The 20598-nt window shown below is 33.2% G+C and overlaps 1 protein-coding gene and 1 long non-coding RNA gene across 3 annotated transcripts; one reads left to right on the top strand and one right to left on the bottom strand.

Moving 5' to 3' along the window:
• Nucleotides 1–3654: 3654 nt before the first annotated feature.
• Nucleotides 3655–11827, bottom strand: LOC133830742 (truncated transcription factor CAULIFLOWER A-like). 2 transcript variants are annotated; one of them, XM_062260790.1, is made up of 9 exons: nucleotides 11421–11827; nucleotides 6342–6438; nucleotides 6078–6142; nucleotides 5850–5949; nucleotides 5713–5754; nucleotides 5560–5601; nucleotides 5324–5445; nucleotides 4232–4372; nucleotides 3655–4020 (listed from the first exon to the last, which is right to left on the bottom strand). In XM_062260790.1, exons 1-8 carry the CDS (start codon nucleotides 11603–11605, stop codon nucleotides 4252–4254), a joined length of 774 nt encoding a protein of 257 aa, XP_062116774.1. In that variant the 5' UTR covers nucleotides 11606–11827; the 3' UTR covers nucleotides 3655–4020; nucleotides 4232–4251. The 2 variants fall into 2 exon arrangements, with proteins under 2 accessions (XP_062116774.1, XP_062116775.1); XM_062260791.1 differs by having other exon boundaries at nucleotides 6342–6420; nucleotides 11421–11826.
• Nucleotides 11828–13301: 1474 nt separating this feature from the next.
• On the top strand, nucleotides 13302–14944 carry LOC133830741 (uncharacterized). The gene is made up of 2 exons (XR_009892194.1): nucleotides 13302–13930; nucleotides 14674–14944. It is a non-coding gene; the product is annotated as an uncharacterized LOC133830741 (long non-coding RNA).
• The last annotated feature ends 5654 nt before the right edge of the window (nucleotides 14945–20598 follow it).

Raw genomic sequence — 20598 nt, 5'->3', positions numbered from 1 at the left:
AATTCTCGTAAGAATTCTTGAAATTCCATTACTTTGATAGAATCATCAATCTCTTCACTGATTTTATATATGATGGACTGAGGAGTAGATAGTTTTGGTATTTTCCTCGACCACCCCCTTGTTTTGCCACTGGAGGACCTCGGATGCTTCCTCTTTGGAGTTTTCAAGTCCATCTTCTCCTTCCCTTTATTCGGGACTCTGTTGTTCTTCTTCTTCTTCCTTGCACTCGTTTACGGTCTGTATTTCTTAATTAACTATCTAATAGTTAGCAAGGAAGAATGATGGATGCTAAGTCTTATTTGTTGTTTTATTACTTATAAATTTAAGATGGTGATTACATAATTGTAAGATATTATTGTTCTATGTATAATGTGGGATATTATTGTTCTATATATAATGATAAATGATCTTCTTTTTTTTTTTTTTTGATCAAGAAGAATTAAAGAGCTTCATTGAACAAATGAACCAAACGGATTACAACCAAAACTCAGATACAAGCAGGGAACCTGCCTAAAACAAAACAGACCAGCCACTAATTACAAAGAAGATATCGAATATACATTTGGTCTTGAGCCGAGTTATGTCTATTGGACACTAAGTAAAGTCTATATTTAGTTGTATATTTAATTTTCTGAACAAGAGACAAAACAGGTGAGGAGTAACCATCATAAAGGCATCTATTTCTGTTGATCCATATACTGTAAATGACAGCAGCAAACACCATATTAACAATATTAGACTTAGTTCCACTCCGAGCCCTTGTCAGCCAAACCATCCAGCAATTGAAATCCAGAGGCCAAGCTGCAAACCCCAGCCACTTAAAGATATTGTCTACCAGCCGAGAGGAAAAACTACAATCAAAATACAGGTGAGTATGACTTTCCTGATAGCACTCACAAACCGGGCATAACAGTGAATTCAAAGGAATATGCAGCCTATTTAGATTGTCCCTTGTTAGCAACTGTGAGTTGACCACCTGCCATAGCATAAACCTGTGTTTATGAAGGATAATTTTGCTCCAAACAGTCCTAGAATACTCAACTCTTTGCTGAATTAGAAGGCTATTATAAAGTCTCGAAGTCTGAAATTTCCTCTGCACACCAGCAGTTAAAATAGCAGCAGAACTGAAATAACTCTTGAGATGACAAAGTTTCCGCCAGTACCAGCTACAATCTCCTTTCAAATCATAGTTCCAAAAGTTGTTTCCTTTCACATAAATGGAATGAATCCACTTAACCCAAAGCAAATCAGGTTTGGAAGATAAAGCCCAAACATACTTTGCTAGAACAGCCCGGTTCCAAATTTCCCCTTCTTTAAATTCCAAGCCACCATAAGCTTTAGGGAGGCAAACATTTTGCCAAGAAGGGATGTGTAATTTACTCCTCTGCCCAGAAATGTCCCACAGAAAACCTCTACAAATTCTTTCAATTTCCTTGACTATACTTTGGAGCAACACAAATATTGTCATCCAATAGTTTCGAAGCCCAAGTAAAATAGAGTTTATAAGTTGAATCCGGTCAGCAAAGGAGAGATGCCTACTAGCCCAATTCTGAATCTTCAGCCTAAACTTCTGAATTAGCACCTCACAATCTGCATGTCTCCATTACCCGGTATTTTTATAATGATCTTCTTTTTATCACTAATATTTTTATATATAATTATATGAGTGTTATTCTATTACTTTTGGACTTATAATTATGATATTATATAATATAAATTAAATGATCATTTATAAATATTATTTTCCAACAATAGTGAAAGGTACCTTTGACTACCAATGTTATAGATATTACATATTTGTGACAGCCTAGGCTCAAGTGTGACATTTATAAACAGTTTTCTAACTAAAAGAAATTATTCCATACACATTTAATAAATTAAGAGACTTAAGTGATAAAAAAATTGGAAACCTTTTAAACCCAAAATAGAACACAAACAAATTTCGTCCAATTAAACTGTACCAATATGAAAAATAAATTAGTTGCATTATATTATATTACGTCAGTTATGATGTTTTGTCTAATTTTGATATTTTGGATTATATGAAACTAGTGAATACATGACAAATTATTTAAAATTAATAATTATTAAATTAACTTTCTAACTTTATTATTTTTATTTAAATATTTTTTAAAAATGTCATAAATTTATTAATATGACAGATTGAGAATTCAAAATAGATATCAGCGAATAAAGTATGTAAAATAGGCGAATTATCTGGTGCACCTATAGTGTTTTTGGCTTGGGAAGTAATTTGGGTGAATTTCATTTTTTATGACCGTGTACATTGTAATTATTTAGAGTATTTTATAAATTTTTAGAAAATTTCGAATAATTTGCAGTGTTGAAAAATAGGTTCAAAACAAATTGTTGCACGCGTGACTAATTTTTTTATGCGCGTAGAAGGTAACATATTTGAACATAGTTTTCGGCACTTTAAATTATTTAGAATTTTCTGAAAATTTGCAGGATACTCTAAATAACTACAATGTACATGGTCATAAAAAATAAATTTACCGAAAATACTTCCCGAGTCAAAAACACCATAGGGGTGCACCGGTGTGCCCCTTTATGGGGGATGCACACGAGATTTTGCCCATAAAATATATTTGCACTGTAATTAGTTTTGACAAATTCTCATATGCACCCCTACAAGGGTCATACAAGTGCACCCCTGGTGTTTTTGGCTCGGAAAGTATTTTTGGAGAATTTCTTTTTTAAGACTGTACATTGTAGTTATTTAAAGCATCCTGCAAAATTTTAGAAAATTTCGAATAATTTACCATACCAAAAATAAGGTTCAAACATGTTACATTCCACACACATAAAAATATTAGTCACGCGTACATCAACTTGTTTTGAACCTAATTTTCGGCACTGTAAATTATTTATAATTTCTAAAAATTTACAGATATTCTATATAACTACAATGTACACGATCATAAAAAATAAATTTCCCGATAATACTTCCCAAGCCAAAAATACCAAAGGTGCACTGGTGTGTCCCATTTTAGGGGATGCACCGAAGAATTCGCCGTTAGTTTTTGAGTTACTAGTCAACTTACTAATATTTTGCTATCGGAAATTCATGTCAATATTTGGGAAATAACTAGTTTTAGATGGTTTGCTTAACAAGTAATAAATAAATCCACACATAAATATTAAATACATCTATTTTTTGGCAAGTTTTTTTTACTGGTATACCAAATTAAGATGCTCTTGTTTGACAATGATTTATTTTAGTAAAAATATGGCCAACATTAAACAAGACAAATTACTTGAGAAAATCACGGGCCTAAATCAGATGAGACAAAATTAGCGAAACCCATTTATCATCACGTACTTTGACAAATGAATATAAATGTTGAAACTTGAGCCAAAAGAAAGTTCTTCAGTAACCCAAGTTTCTATTTTAACTAAGCATCATATATATGCACCATAATTAGTTCAAATAACCAAAAGAATCAACCTATATCTAGATCTGCTGCGAATATTAATTGCAATAACTACATATATTTACGAAGCACTAGCATTTCAACAGTCCAAAATCTGTCAGAACTTCCACTCAGAACAAAAAACCCCATATAGCGAACTAACAAAAAAAAGAAAGAAACAAAAAACCACAGCTCTAAAAAATTTACAAGAAAACAGGAATAAGGAGCAACAAAGTAGAGCATATATACACGATCCAGTAGTATCGATGAAAAGTTTATACAACAAAAAAAGCGTACGACTAGTACTGTTTCAACACATACATATATACTACTAGCTAACAAGCATGGTAAGCTATGTATATATATAAAGAGTTGTCGTACAAACTTAGTTTACCAGTCTATATAGTGATCGAGGAGCTCAGTTCATCCACGTACCAGTAGTGTATTGTACATACATGCAAAAGAGTTATTTTGTTTTATAGCGTACGTCCCAAAAAGAAAATTAAAAAACACGAACACCATGCTGGAAGCACGTCGTACAGTTGTATCTGCCTTGAGTTTTCCGATTGAAGTTCGAGGAGTACACCTGACATTTAGAGTAGTTTCAGCTATAAACGATCATATTTATATATAACTAGTCACGTATGTAAATATATATAATATCCATATATATATAGAAACTAAAGCTTGTGTGAGTGTGTGTAATATATATCTACACAATTATATAAATTTAAATGTATGACTAAATCAATATGCATAGTCATAGATGAACTGAAGATGATTGATAATGAAGTTACTCTATAGTATGTCCTTCCTTTTATCCATTGTGGTTGCTGAGCATCCATGAAGGCAGGTGGCTATTAATGCCTCGATTTTGATCTTCACGTGCTTCGTCCTCCCCGTCTCCATTATCACCTCTGCCCGGGTAATTCGACACACTGCAGTATTATATGTACATATTTTGATCTTCCTTGTTTACCCTTATCATCAGCTATAATATTAATATATAATATATAAATATATTTATTTACATATCTACTTATACATATATATATATATATATGCTCGAAGCTAGACTTTGATGACCATTTAATTTGTGCCCATCTGTATTCAATAAGTAACTCGTTCGATTTCTTATTATTTTATATTATTTAATTTAAAATTTACGACGGTTTAACAAAATTATTAAGAACTAGATAGTTTGACAATAAAAATATTTTGAAAAACATAAATATTTTAGTAATTAATTTCACAATTATATGACTTAATACAATAAAAAAACTTATATATATATTGCTAGGGGTAAGATCTGATGATAAGATAGATTATTAATTAATTTCAAACTACGTATTGATTTAGATAATAAACTAATAAGAAAAAAGAAGTGAAAGTGGAAAAAATTAACGAATCTCATAGTGTTATTAGACAGGAGACGTGCAAAATTCTTAAGAAAGTGATCATGAGCAGTTTTATAGACAAATCTGAAAAGTCAATTAGGAAGCCATGTATAATATATCCCAAGTCAACTAGAAGTCTAATTCGAAGAATCTAAAATAAGCATAATAATCTCTATTAGATTCATCAAGTGAGTTCCTTCAATTTCAATCCATTATTGACGAGGCAATATGTGATTGAACTAAAATTAAAGAAGTTAGTTTTACAATTTTCTCATCCCTAGGCCTAGAAATAATTAAGTGTTAAAGAGCATGCAATTTTATGTCCTTGCAAATTCTAGTTAGATCAATTACACTGCATGCCTATGATTATATGAATTTTGAAATTGATATAGTGTTTGTGTGATGATATTTGGTTGTAGTTTTTAAACTTTATTTATTCGAAGGTTGAACAAAGTATAGAGATTCATGTAAGGAGAGAGATTAATTAATTACCCAATATCCAAGGTTTGCATCGACTGTGGTAGAAGGATATTGGAAGATGATTCCACATCATGATTGACCTGCTGCTGTTCCAACAGCGCCTGTTGAGCTTTTTCTTTCTCTTTCTCCTTTATCTGGTATTTGGCAATACATTATTAACTACAAATTAGACTCAAATATAGAATTATATGTATATATATATATATACAGGTCGTATCGTTCTACATAAGATCAGAGAAAAAGTTCACCTTCTTTGTCAGAATGTTATTTTGCTCCTGCAATGCCTTATCCTATCATGGTATACAAGCAATAAAAATTATTTATAACTCATTCCAGAATTGTTACCTTCGACTTGTTAATCTAATTAATTACAATTGGAAGTTATATATTAAGGCGGGTACCTTTTTCTGGAGCTCTGAAATGGATTCATACATGAGCTGGTTCTGAAAGCAAATGAAAGATTCTCAGTTAGTACCAACAAAAATAATCAATGGTTTAATCGAAATCCCAGAAGTAATATTTAGCAGTTCATTATTACCTTTCTCGACCTTACGTGCTTGAGTGCAGAATCAAGTTGTTGCTCCAGATTTTGAAGCTCCTTCATACTTAGGGAGTCCAATTCTTCACCCATGAAATGCCTGCAAAAGATTGCACAGTAAAGATGATTCATTTGGTATTATTTTTTTTTCACACAATTTGTATATATATATATATATATTTACATAATTAAAACAATGATTGATCTTAAATGTGCTTAAGATTTTACTTCTGGTTTCTTTGCAAAACATCCATCCTAGCCTTGAGCTTTGCATGTTCCAGAGTCCAGCTTCCCTAAACAAATCCGTATATATATATGTTGTTAGTTATTGTACTTATTGAGCCCCAAATCAATAAATTATCATAAGCCACGCATGGAGATGAGATTGATTCATTCTTATATATATACTCGTGTATTTTTCCAATAAAGAGAAAAAAAAAAAGTGAAAGTTTTCTTGAATTTTTGGTTTTTTTCAGGAGTGTGATGACTTACAGTTTGTTCAGGATCATTTGAAAGAAGCTGCCTCTCTGCATATGAATATCTTTCATACCGTTCCAGGATCCTCTCCATGCTGTCATGAACGAATGATCTAAGCATACATGAATAATGAATATACTCACAGTTCCTAAACTCGAATTTAAGCCCATAAAAAAGAGAGTTTGAAATTCACAGATCATATGTTCTCTTATTTACTACTGCTCAGCCAGCACTGCTTTCTAGGAGAGTTTTCTAATATATAACTTGGACATTCAAAATATTTAAGCTACTAGAAGGTGGGCCACATGACAAGTTAGAGAGTTGCAAATCCTGCTATAATACTTTGTTAGACTACTAATCCATCCCAAAAGGTTTACGTTGTTAGAAGGTGGACAAACAGTAGAGTTATACTCAAAAGATAAACAATTATCTGAAAAAATAAATAACTATGTTAAGATTTAATGTCTAGAAAACACCAAACATTGAGATAATAAAAGGAACTTAGCTATAGAATGTTTTGATTTGAGTAGGTACGTAACTCTTTATAACTTGGGTGGTGTCTATATAAATGATATTATTCTCACATGTAAAGTTAAAAAGTATCCAATCTAGAAAATTGGATAAGGTAATACCGGTTTATTTGCGGGTTTAGGATAAGGTAATACCAATCTAGCTAATAAGGATAATGGTGTAATTATCTTTGATATCCAATGCATAAATGAATTCACCCGATCCTATATTACCCAACTACCCTAGCATATATATTTTAATAATTAAATATCTAAGTTTATATAGACAGTAAAACATACATTTACATATTTCTATTAAGAAAATGTATAATTATTTTGAAAAATAAGTACTTAATCACCTAAATTTTATTACACTATACATAAAACTTAAAGGTTATAAAATATACACGTATAAATCATATCAGTACCCCATATTGATATACATCATACACATATAAATTCATGTCACTAATATTTTTTTTATTGATATTTTCTTTAATTTTTAAATTTGATTATGATATATAACTTAGGTATCCCTATAATACCTGTAGGAAAGACATACCGTATCTGAACTCTACCCATCGTCATCACTCATATAGAGACGTCTTGGATTTAGTATAATGCTACATACACGGAGTAGAATATCTATTTTTCTATAGGGTGCCCCTATCGGTATCCACTTTTTTTCTCCCACCCATTTCTAATTACACCCCTCACAAAATTTAAAAATTGAAAATTTTCTTTTCACACCCCTTATTAATTTTAACTTGGTACAAAATTATCCTTTTATAAATAAATTTAAGAAAACAAAATTAAGACATCTTCATATTTAAAAGAAAAATCAATTATAAAATTTAATTTTTATTCTCTTAAACACAAAATAAGAACAAATAATTTTAAAATTAAAAAAAAAATTACCTCATAAAAAACTAGTAAATTACTATAATACATTTGACTTTCTTGTTTGTAAAACAAATTAAAATATTTATTGAAAAAATTAACATTTATAATTTATTTTATATTTATGCGTTAAAAGTGTAGGTAAACAAATATAATTTTATTGTTAAATAACTAATAAAGATATTTATGTAAATTTATAACAAATATATAATTAAAAACAATTAATTAATTAAGAAAAAGTGAAGAGAAAAAAAAGTGGAAAATCATTCTTTTTGAAAGATATATAAATGAATAAATAATACATGCACCATAAAGTACCCAAACAAATAAATCTTCTATTCATTTTGAACATGATACAAAAAGTTTGGATGGGAAAGACATCTATTTCGGATTTACTATCATTTCATTACTAGGATTATTTGATATATCGATCAGCAACAATTTGATTTTGACTGTTAGAATTAGCTTTGGTTTGTGATTTGCTATCTATATAAAAGGTTATTTGTCAGAACTAGTTAATTAACTATTCAATGTTATCTCATATAGATTTTCTCCAACCATATTCAATTATCCCATCGATATCTTCACTCTCGATTCTAAATCAAACAAGTTAAAGTCATTACTAACACGAATTTTCAACTCCTAAGTTTGAGGGTCAATATCTATCTATCAACGGTTTAAAAAAATATATATTCATCAGTAAAATTTTAATTCAAAACTATCGCTCTTATTTGGTAGCAATTTTCTTAAGCTTTCTCCTTTTTGCAAACGTGCAAGTAAATTAGATTCCCATCGTAAGTATTTCTCATTATCTAATAGATTTTTTTTGTGATCACTACCTCCAACTATAACCTCAAGCACTTATAGTGCACACACTTGAATAAAAAGACAAAACACATTTTTCATGTAACATGAATAACCTTTGTGCACATAAAATTCGTTGTTGGGATTAAAACATGTAGTTTATCAGAGCTTAGGTACATTGTAATGGATTCTATCACTATCTACGAAACAATTAAGGCACCATGCAACTTAATAATAATGCTCTTGTTTTAATTATATCTACAAGAGGGTCTCATGCACGTAGTATTAGAACATTAATACATTTATAAGACTAATTATCAATTAGGTTTAAGATTGAATACTATAAATCTTAACATTGTAAAAACAAACAAGAACTCGAAAGATATACACATAAAAAAACAGGACAGATCCTTCAATTATTGCTAATTGCGCATTAGATAGATAAACAAAAAGAGGTATGAATAAGTAACATATGAACATTCTAATAACATATTAAGAGTGATAATTGACACATTTTTTTTACACATTATTTATAAACAGAATGATACGGCAATATTTTTAAAAGTGGCGCCATGTAACTTGTAATGAGTTGATAATAACATTAACACATCATTGCATCCACAAATAATGTGGGTAAAAAGACTTCTCCATCATTACTCATATATTAATTATTAAAAATGCTAAAAGGTTCTAAAGGTGCTTTAGCAAATGCTAATTAATTATTTCGTAAAACAAACTTATCTTATTAAAAAAAATTCAAGAGAACCAATTTGGGAGTACACACAACTATATATATGTATGTACATATTCTGTAGAGGAGAACTTCTAGCTATTAAAGCCCAGGAAATGTCAAAGAAATATTTGAATACTTTTATTAATGATTGTCATACCCTAATTAATAAACTGCAAACTGAACTAAGCAATTGCCAAAAAAAAAATATCAGTTTTACTTATGATTGATGTTTGCCACAATTTTCACTTGTGTTTTAAATATGAGAAGAAAATAAAAAAAAATCCAACGTTTGAATTACTTTTCTACATTTTATTTTAAGAAATAAAAATTCCCAAAATAAGATGATTTTAACATTTTATTTTGCCCCGACAAAAAAAAATTTTATTTTCTCAATTTGAATATTATACTATCATCAAAATATGCAAATATTCACTTAAAATCATTTTTGCGATTAAATATTATTCTATATCAAACAATCATTTATTTATTTCTATAATAAGAAAATAATGAAAAAAACTAAAAGCAAAAAATAGTTAGGACTCTTGCAACAACAAATAACCTGGCGAAATATCATAAATGAAAATAATAATTAGAATCTTTAAAAAAAAAGGAAGAAATTTTCTAGGAAAAGAATAAAGAGTTATTTTTATTTTCAATTAAACATCAAATAGGACAGTCATAACACAAAAAATATGAAAGTTTTTTTTTAACCAAAAATACTGTGCAAGTTATCAACACACATAAAACTATTTTTTTAAGTGAATTGAGAATCTTACATTCTAAGAATAATTTTTAAAAGAATCACCAAAACACTCTTAAAATAGTTTAAGAGTTTGAAAACTATGATAATAGCCCCAAAAAAACTATCGTGATGCACATTAAAAATATTAAAACTCGTATATATGCATATGAAGTACAAAGAAAACGATAAAATATGATAAAAGTGGCCATAATATTGCGTTGAAATGATTACTTGGTGAAGATATAAAGCAGAAGAAAATAATAATTGCCATTATTAAATATTTGATATTGTGCATTATAATAATATATTTCCATCAAATGTGTGAACGTTACTTTTAGTACCTCAAGTAAAAAATTAATGTCATTATATACTAGACTTATCATATTTGTGGCTAATACATGTTATATATATCCAATGATTATAATTAAACTATAAAACAAAAATCTTATAACTATAGAATAATGGAATAGGGCACGAAAGTAATGATGTTCAAGTGATACAAATATTAGTTATGTATAATTTTTATATACATTTATAATTGTACAATTTTGTATAAATTACTTGTCAAGATCAACATGTACAAAATTACTTAAACGAGACAAATACAATAATTAAAGGACTATATCATACCACATACTATATATGTTAAAGTACTCTTAACAATCTTTTACTGTACTCATTACATACAAAACGTTTCAAATTTTGTACGACTATGTACCTTATGAATTTATCTGTATATATTTATATTTATACACATATCTAAATTAATCTATAATGGATTTTTAGTACTCTTCTTTCTGAGTGTATATAATCCAAAATTATAAAGTGCTATTTATGCATGAAATTTATAATTGAAAACACAAAAAAGATGAAAGAATAAAAAAAGTACAAAATAGCCTTTGATTAAACCTCATAAATTTAATACATATATTTTTTACATATATCAAATATTGATATGCACAAAGTGAGACCAATTTATTTTTTCATCCAAAAAAAAATAACGGAAAAAAATCAATATACATCTAACAGTAGATTTTTTTTCATTGAGGACGAAATATGGATACTAAATAGAATTTATAGAATAATATTAGTGCAAATTTTTCGATAAGATAATTCCACGACAATAAGAATTATATATATTTATGAGGGCATGAAATGAACTAATTACCAAATAGCGTGAAAATAATGAAATAACAAAAATAAACATAAGGCAAATTCAAAGAATAACAAACACGGACATTTCGCAAATAAGAAATTATTTTATAAAAATAAAGACTGAAAGGAAACAATAAACATGAAATACCAAATACAAATGAGGCATGAACATAAGCGAAACTAGCAAGAATTTTGAGAAAATGAAATAAGAGAGACGAAAGAAATATAATAATGAATTAGTAGTTACTAACCTGGAATTAGTGGAGTACTCAGAGAGTTTTCCTTTAGTGGAGAAGACGAGCAAGGCGACTTCGGCATCGCAAAGCACAGAGATCTCATGTGCCTTCTTCAACAACCCAGAACGACGCTTCGAGAATGTCACTTGTCTGTTGATCTTATTCTCGATCCTCTTCATCTCCACTCTTCCTCTCCCCATGATGTATATATATATATAGATAGATAGATACGCACGCACACACTCCTACTATATTTGTACCTTTTCTCCTGACTAAGTAATATTCAGCTGGATTTTCCGAGAAAATTTCTTAAGTAAGAAAGAAAGAGAGACGACTTTTCAGTCGTCTTCTTGGAAAGAAGAGAGAGAGATATAGAGAGTGAATGTGTGTTTCCGTGTATATATGGTGTGGGGAAGCTTGGTTCTGTTATATTATGCAGAATTTTATGTTTATATATTTATGGAAAAAAGTTCAAAAAGAGTGTGGTATTAGATAGCTGGTATTGTAAAACCACGATGGTTTCGTCTAAAACGTTGTCGAGTTTTGATTGGTTCAATTGGGTTTTTTTGTTTTAAATTTTAATTATTTTTTGTCCTCTTCCTCACCACACACTTTATTTTCTTAGTCACTCCGCTTTCTTATTTAATTTATTCATTCTTCCTTACTTTTTACTGTTTCGGGTTCTGATGTAATTGTACGGCGTAGACAAAATTTGTCATATTTTTCTGTCTCTTTTATTATTTCTTATATTTCTTTTAACTGATATTTCTTTTTCTCCAACCATTTATTAACTAGACCCACTCGGGACTCGGCCTTCTTCATCAAAGCCAAGCCAGGATGACCCCAAGCCCAATTTTTATATATTATCATACATATTGATTTCGCCCAAGGTGGTAGTGTTGCTTTAGTTTTCACACCTCTTGCTCATGAGGTTGCGTCGTCACTCCTTGCCTATGGGTATTCCTCGCGGGCATAGTTGGGTTGAGAATTATAATTAGAATTGACATTCATTATCATGTTTTGTTCTATAATATATACTACTTGTAACATGTGTTCATATTTAAAAAAAAAAAACTAAACCCACTCAAATGAAAGAAATTATTATTATTATTATTAGTAGGTAGGTAATCATTTGTTATTTTGTATTTTTGTGAAGTGTGATTTTGTTACCTTATTTATTATATTTATTATAGTGTTTATTTAGTGGTTTATATTTTAAAATTGTATATATTTTGTACTCTAAACTCAAATTTAATTAATAAAATTTTACCAATTTAATGAAACTACTCTCAATTATATGAGTTCCAAACTCAAATTTAATTACTTAATTACATATAATTAATGACAGTTTGATCATATTAATAAAATTTTATTTATTAATCTAAGTTTAGAATACCAAATATGTATGATTTTAAAATACACATTACCATATGATCATTATTGAAGAAAAAAGTATAAAAACATTACTTTACAAAAACACAAGATACCAAATAAGTAAATTATCTTATTATTATTAATTATTATTACTAATAATAAGTAAATTCCCTTATTATTATTACCAAATGAGTAAATTCTCATAATATTATTATTACTCTATCTAATTAATTATAGCTAGGTTTAGTAATTAATTATTAGGTTGGTTATTTTAAGGGAAAATATCAATTTGATCGTGTGTTTTTTCAGAATATTCGATTGGTCCCTGTATTTTGTTAAACGACAAATCAGACTTCATATTTTGCAAAACGAATCAAATTAATATCCTAAAACAGATTTTGATCAAAATATTTTTCAATATAAACAAAATACTCCTGATTTTATGAATTAGTTAATTAAATAATATAATAAAACTAAAAATGAAATATTTAATTTAAAGTTATATTAAATTAGTTTTAAATATTAAAAATAAAACTAAATTTAAAAAAATATAATATTTAATTTAAAATAAAAAATAGAAACTCAATTAAAATTATAAAACATAATATTTATCTTAAACTTAATTAATTAAATGAAAAACTAAAACTATACATAATTTTAAACTAAAATCTAATTTTTTTCCAGCAGTTTATCGACTTTTCTTCTTGTTCTTCTACCTGCTTGGGTCGAGTGTGGGTCTCCTTTTCCACTGATGATGGGCAAAATGGGTATGGGTGCAGAACTTCGACGACTTCAGCATCAGTGTAGATCTCAGAGCTTCGGCGTGGGTGTAGATCCCAGAGCTTCGACGCCGATTTCGCATAGCTACAGAACTTCAGTGGCTTGGAACTTTGGCTAATCTTAGATGGGTTCGTATAAGAGGCTTGGGATTTTGGCAGATCTGAGTTGTGATGAAGGGATCTAGTGAGATTTTGAGCTTGGAGCGCATGGGAAAATTTGAGCTTGGCAGAGGAGAGGCAAGGAACTTTAGACTTCAGCGAACGAAGTACGAGACATCGGAGGCAAGGACGACAACTGCGAGCAAAGGTTTTGAAATTTTTATGGATTCCAAATGACGAGAAGGAGAGAGTTTTCAAGGTTGGTGATGACAAGTGAGTAACCCCAATGCTGGTTTCATTTTTTTAGATTTAATTTTTTTTTTTTTTAAAAAAGAAAGAAATTATAGGTATTTCGGTAGGTATTAATCTGTGTTGATTATTGAGTTAAGTGCGTGGATAAAAATGGATGATTGTTGATTGTATTAAGTGTGGTAGAAGAATATGTTGAGTATTGATTAATATAACTCGTTATTGGTTAGTGTTTTTGTGATTTTTGGGTATAATATATTGAGTTTGTTTCAGTATGTTGATGAACACAAATAATCATTAATTTGTGTTAGATATAATTATTTATTTATCTGTGTTGTATTGTGGGTTTATTAAGATTTTATGTTAATGCAATTTATGTTATGAGTTTGTTGAATTTTGATTTAATTAATTAAAAAATTTTGTAATTATTTTTATTTTAAAATCAAAATATATAATTTTTAGTTAATATTTATTTTTACTTAATTTTTACATTTAAAATTCAATATTTAATAAAAACACATGAGGATATTTTAATTATATTAAAAAATTATTTGATCAAAATCTGGTATCATTGATTGTATATAACAGAGGACATGAGTGATATAAATGATTGATTGTATTCTAAATTTGAGTATATGTGTTGAATGTCTATTGTGAGTTATTTGATGAGAGTTCATGCTTGATGAATTAAATGTCTAATATCATTGATTGTGTCGTATATGATGTTTTCTTGCTGGGCCTTGGCTCACGGGTGCTACGTGATGCAGGTAAAGGCAAGGGTAAGCTGGATCAGCCTAGATTGGAGAGCTCAGCGAGTGGAATGTACACGACCAGTTGCTCAGCCGCCACGGTTGAGATTTAGGCAGGGACGCGAGACCCAAAGACTGTCTATTTTGCCTTAGTATGGCTAATGATTACTCATGTACCTTTGGGAGTCTGTAAACTTACTTTTAACTCTGTTTCTTTTGGGATCCTGTGTATATAACAGTTTAATTATATAAAATGAGTCTTTTAAGACCAATACCCTTTTTAACTCTAGTTCTTACATGTTTAATGACACGTTTTCAAATTAGTGACTTGATTAGCAAGTCTTGCACCTTTATAAGTACACAGTGTAGCAGTCTTGGCTATCCAGAGCGTTACAGATAGCATGAACTACATTTCAACAGTTGCTTTCCAAGGAATGGATTCAAATGTCCTCTCGATAACACCATCTTAAAGCTTCCAACAAAGTCATCAATTTTACCACAAAAGGTGAATAATTTATTGGAATTAAATTAGAAAATCAAGGCGCAGCAGAAGGGGTGGTGGATTTAAAAATTATTAATACCGAGCTAGGATCGATACATATATGTATACATTATGTTACACCCAAATTTCGAGAATAGAAATTTTGATCTCGAAAGTTAGGCTTGTAAAGTGTAAGCTCGGAATAAGCAAGTTCATCATAATCAGCTTTAATACAAATATCAAGAACAACCTCGTTGTGCAGTAAGTGCGACAACATCGGAATTGGTGAGCTCGGAAACTATGTGGTCTCGAAGGTGTTCTGAGAATATATGTCAAGCTCGAAGCTACAATGACAGTGGTTCAACACTTGTATAAATTCTTTGATTCCTTTCCTGCCATCAGACAAGACGGTTCGAGCTCGAGCATTGTGAGCTCGAAAAGGATGATCTAAACAATGTTACTTGGTAAAAGTCGAGGCGAACTGAGGTAGCGAGCTCGTGATGGTTGATCGGTCTCGTAGGCGTGTGAATTGAATGTCCAAGGTCGCAAGCTGAGTGTGAACATCTTTATTGTTATAAAATCTCTATGTTTAAGGGATTGGTTGTAATTTGTTGTTAAATCCCAAATATCATGGGATTTATACGCATACGTAGTAACTATATGCATTTAATTACATTTATTTAATTGATTTGTATAATAACTCCCTGAAATATGAGGGGAGATATTCTGTAAACCACTCTATAAATAGTTTGGAGCAATTCATTTGTAAGGACTGAGAAATTGGTATTGGGAAGACTATGTAAAATTGCTTCTAGAAAGCTTTGAGAGAATTCCTTAAAGTGAATAACATCGACTCGTGGACTAAGTAGATTTTAACTGTTGAACCACGTAAAAATTGTGTATATTATTGTTTGTTTCCTCTGGTATTTTGTTTAATTGTTCTACATTTCTAAGTTGACGAAAAACGACGTCAACAGTTTGGTGCTTTCATTGAGAGCCATTAAACAAGACGTGAGCCTGTTTAATCAGAAAACCTCCTGAATCATCAATGGCCGCTACAAGCAACCCCAGTACTGGTGGGCGACCATTGCCCCAGATACCTGAGGAACAAACCCCTCGTACCGAGGAATATCCCTGACGACCTGGAAAGCAGGCTATGGTGGATCCAGACCCTGAGGAGAGGAGTGATTAATTCAACTCTCGGGGACTGCCTGCCCCCAGGCTTGACGAGGATTTGTATTATAATCCTGAGAGGTATGTTCCTATCGTGGAACTTGAAAATCGCCAATTGTGCAAACAGTTGGCAGAGGTTGCAAAACGCAATGAGGAATTCGCCAGACAGGCAGCTGAGGCCTAGGCACCTCTCCGAAGGCCTAGAGGACACTCCCGTGGGAGCACGGCCGCCTGGAGGGCGGAACAAGCATCACAGGCGAATCACCCAAGGCCCTGGAGGAGTACCTGGGCTGAGGCCACTGCCAACCCTACATCAGACTTGCCTACAGGAATGGGTAATAACCGAGCCCCTCTAGTGGCTCGGAACCCGAATCCTGATACTGCAAGAAACAACCCGGAGCCTGTCCGGGCAAACTCTGGGCCATCCAGGCCCGGCAATGGGAGACAACCCCCGTCACCCATAAGGCATCCAACATCGCCAATAAGGCACCCCTCGCCAGTTCGAGAGGTCCCACTAACTGCACCATGGAGGCCATCTCGAAGCAGCAATCGAGATGGAAACCGACAGGCTTGGCTTGGACAGGGGAACGAAAGAGAGGCTACTCGAGATCGCAGAGCTCCTCAGCCATCAGGAAGCCAAATGTCAAGATCATAAACTGCTGAAACAAGAAGGCCAGCAGGGGACCCACCTCATAATCACCGAGCCATACATCCAGACAGGGCTACAAGTTACGTAAACAAAAGCTCATACTACACTCGGTCCGTAAGCATTTACAACACCAAGCCAAGGCATACAGGGAATTGAGGGAGTCACCATGATCTGCGGGATCATCTAAACCATAATCGAGGGCGAGATAATCCCCCAAACCCTGATCTGCGCGACCATCTGAATGGTAAAAAACAACCAGCATATAACCCTATACCAAGAAAGGGAGCTGGAGTTTTTATTAACAATAATCAGCCCCCTCAGGTCCAGGCACGACCCCCAGTGGATTTAGTCCAGGAATGGATTAACCAGTTAGAAAGAGCATTTAGGCTTTTGCAAGACGAGTGTAACAAGAACAAAGCTGAAGAGTCCGATGAGGAACTCAAGCCATTTGCCCCGCATATCTCCAGCACTCCATTTCCTCAAGGATTCAAAATACCCCATGTCCCGCCATTTGATGGAAACTCAGACCCGTATAGTCATCTAAGTACCTTCAACACCATCATGCGAGCCATCAATGTTGCCTACGAGCTCAGATGTATGCTGTTCCTAGTCACACTTACAAGACTAGCAACAAACTGGTTTGAGAAGATTAGAAGACATTTGATCTCGTCCTGGGATCAATTATCTAGAGACTTTAAGAAGCAGTTTAAGGCTATGATTGGCATCAGGCCCGAGGCCTCGACCTTAACCAATGTCCAACAACAGAAAAATGAGTCATTAAAGAGTTACCTCATGAGGTTTAACCTAGAAGTGGCCCGAGCTCGGGATGTTGATGATAGTGGTCACCTGATGGCCGTTAGAGCAGGTATTTTGCCAGGAAATCCTCTTTGGGAAGATTTACAAAGGAAACCTATCGGGTTGCTAACCGAGTTCAATCAGAGGGCCTACAGGTTTGTCAATATAGAAGAGGCGAGGTTAGCGCTGAACATGACCTCTCAGCCCATAACTACAACGACAAATGTGAACTCTGCCTCAACCTCGGTGGCCCAACAACTTCAAAACCCTTCGAGGATAACCCTTCTAAAAGGAAGAAGAACGAACAGAATAACCCTGAGGCTGATGAAGTTAAAAAGAAGAAAGGGGATAAATACTTCTTCGTATACAAGGTGTATACCGAGCTCAATGAGTATCGGGAGAATATTTACCTGGCCAATAAAAACCAGGTCCCGTTCAGATGACCTGATCCCATGAGGAATCAAAAGGCAAAAAGGGACTCAAATAAATATTGTAGATTCCATAGAGATATTGGACACACAACCAATGAATGTCGACAATTGAAAGATGAGATCGAAGGTTTGATCTCGAGGGGATATTTCAAACAGTAAGTTAGAAACTGAAATCCCAATCAAGCATCAACAAGTTAGAGGGCAGCAGCCGCGTAGCCTGCCCAACACAATAACTCTCGAGCTCAGGAGGATGAGAGACCGCCTTCGATTGATGGAGAGTGTGTAGTAACCATCTCGGGGGAACCTTATATCGCAGGTTTGGGCAGGAACGCCCATAAGAGATACGTAAATGAGCTCAAGACTGGAGACGGTTCTCCCCACGAACATGAACCACGAGCTCCAAAACAATAGAGGGTTGAGACTCAACCCATAACGTTTATTGAAGAGGGCGCATCACACATCCAGTTTCCTCATAATGACCCCCTGGTCATAACTCTCCAACTCACGAACAAGAGGGTACGCCAAGTCCTAATTGATAACGAGAGCTCGGTGAATATCCTTTATAAAGCCACTCTAGAAAAGATGGGACTCATGCTTTGCGATTTGAAAGCATGTGCAACAACATTGTACGGTTTTTTAGGAGAAGGAATTTCCTGTATGGGATCCATTGAGCTCCCTGTAACCTTGGGAGACTACCCAGTCTTAGTAACAAAGATGATGGAGTTTGTAGTGGTGGACCTCCCATTAGCCTACAACGTACTACTTGGAAGACCCGCCCTGGTTGGGTTGGGGGCAGTGTCGTTCGTTAGGCATTTGGCCATCAAGTTCTCGACTTCTAGTGGCATCGGGACGTTGAAGGGGGACCAGCTCGCAGGAAGGGAGTGCTACAACATTTCCATAAGAGGAAAAAGATAGACAAGTGCGCAGGCTCTAGTGATTATTCAAGAAATAAATGGAACCACTTTTTAAATTGATGAGGAAATCGATCCTAGAGTAGAAGAAAGGGCTGACCTCGAACCGCTAGAAGAGCTCGAGGAGGTCAAGCTCGACGAAGTAGATGTTACAAAGGTGGTGAAGGTGGGTAAGAATCTTTCTGAAGATGCGAGATAGCAATTAATCTTCTTCTTAAAAGAAAACCAGGATGTGTTCGCATGGTCACACTCGGACATGGTAGGAATTAGTCCGAATCTCATAAGCCACACACTTAACATTGACAAAAGCTTCCCCCCGAAGCAACAAAAGAGAAGACTCCTGGACGATGATAGAAAGAAGGCTCTCAAGGAGGAGGTCGACAGGTTAAAGGTAAATTGATTCATATGAGATGCCTTTTATCCTGATTGGATTTCCAATCCAATGTTGGTCCCGAAACCCAACGACAAATGGCAAACTTGTATCGACTACTCAGACCTTAACAAGGGATGCCTTAAAGACTGTTTCCCCTTACCTCGGATAGATCAGCTTGTAGATGCCACTACAGGTCATGGCATCATGTCGTTCATGGACACTTATTCTGGATATAACCAGATCGCCATGCATGCACTAGATCAGGAACATACGAGCTTCATAACCGATAAAGGGTTGTACTACTACAATGTCATGCCTTTTGGGCTCAAAAATGTTGGGGCCATGTACCAAAGGCTCGTGAATAGGATGTTTGTTGAGCAGATTGGAAATAACATGGAAGTTTATGTTGACAATATGTTAGTTAAATCAAAACATAACGATAACCATGTTGATGATCTCGCTGAATGCTTTACTGTACTACGAAAGTATAACATGAAACTTAACCCACAAAAGTGCTCTTTCGGAGTGTCTTCGGGAAAGTTTCTTGGGTTTATAGTAAATGCATGAGGGATAGAGGTTAATCCAGACATGATTAAGGCGTTGATAGATATGCCCTCACCTCGGAAGCACAAGGATGTCCAGATCTTAACTGTACCGATGACGGCATTGAGTAGGTTTATCTCGAAATCTACAGACCGTTGTCTTCCTTTCTTCAACCTTTTGAGAGGGGGCAAAAAACTCGAGTGGTCAGAGGAGTGCGAGCTCGTGTTTTAGAATCTTAAGAAGCACCTTGTCGAACCACCAATCTTGTCAAAACCTATCATGGGAGAGGTTTTGTATTTATACATCACAACAACCGAACACGCCATTAGTACAGTGCTTGTCCGAGAAGAGAAAAAAATACAAAAGCCTGTGTACTATGTCAGCATAAGGTTACTAGGGGCAGAATCGAGATACCCGTTAATGGAAAAATTGGCTCTTAGCCTAATACATTCATCTCGAAAGCTCCGACCTTACTTCCAAGCACATCCTATTCATGTGCTAACTGACCAGCCACTACGACAAGTTTTGTCCAAACCAAAGGCATCCAGAAGATTGTTAAAGTGGGTTGTTAAACTCGGACAATTCGA

This window comes from Humulus lupulus, chromosome 4, assembly GCF_963169125.1.
Source record: "Humulus lupulus chromosome 4, drHumLupu1.1, whole genome shotgun sequence".
NCBI classification, from domain to species: Eukaryota; Viridiplantae; Streptophyta; class Magnoliopsida; order Rosales; family Cannabaceae; genus Humulus; species Humulus lupulus.
Note: the sequence above shows the minus strand (reverse complement) of the source record. Positions and strands in the feature narration are given on the sequence as shown.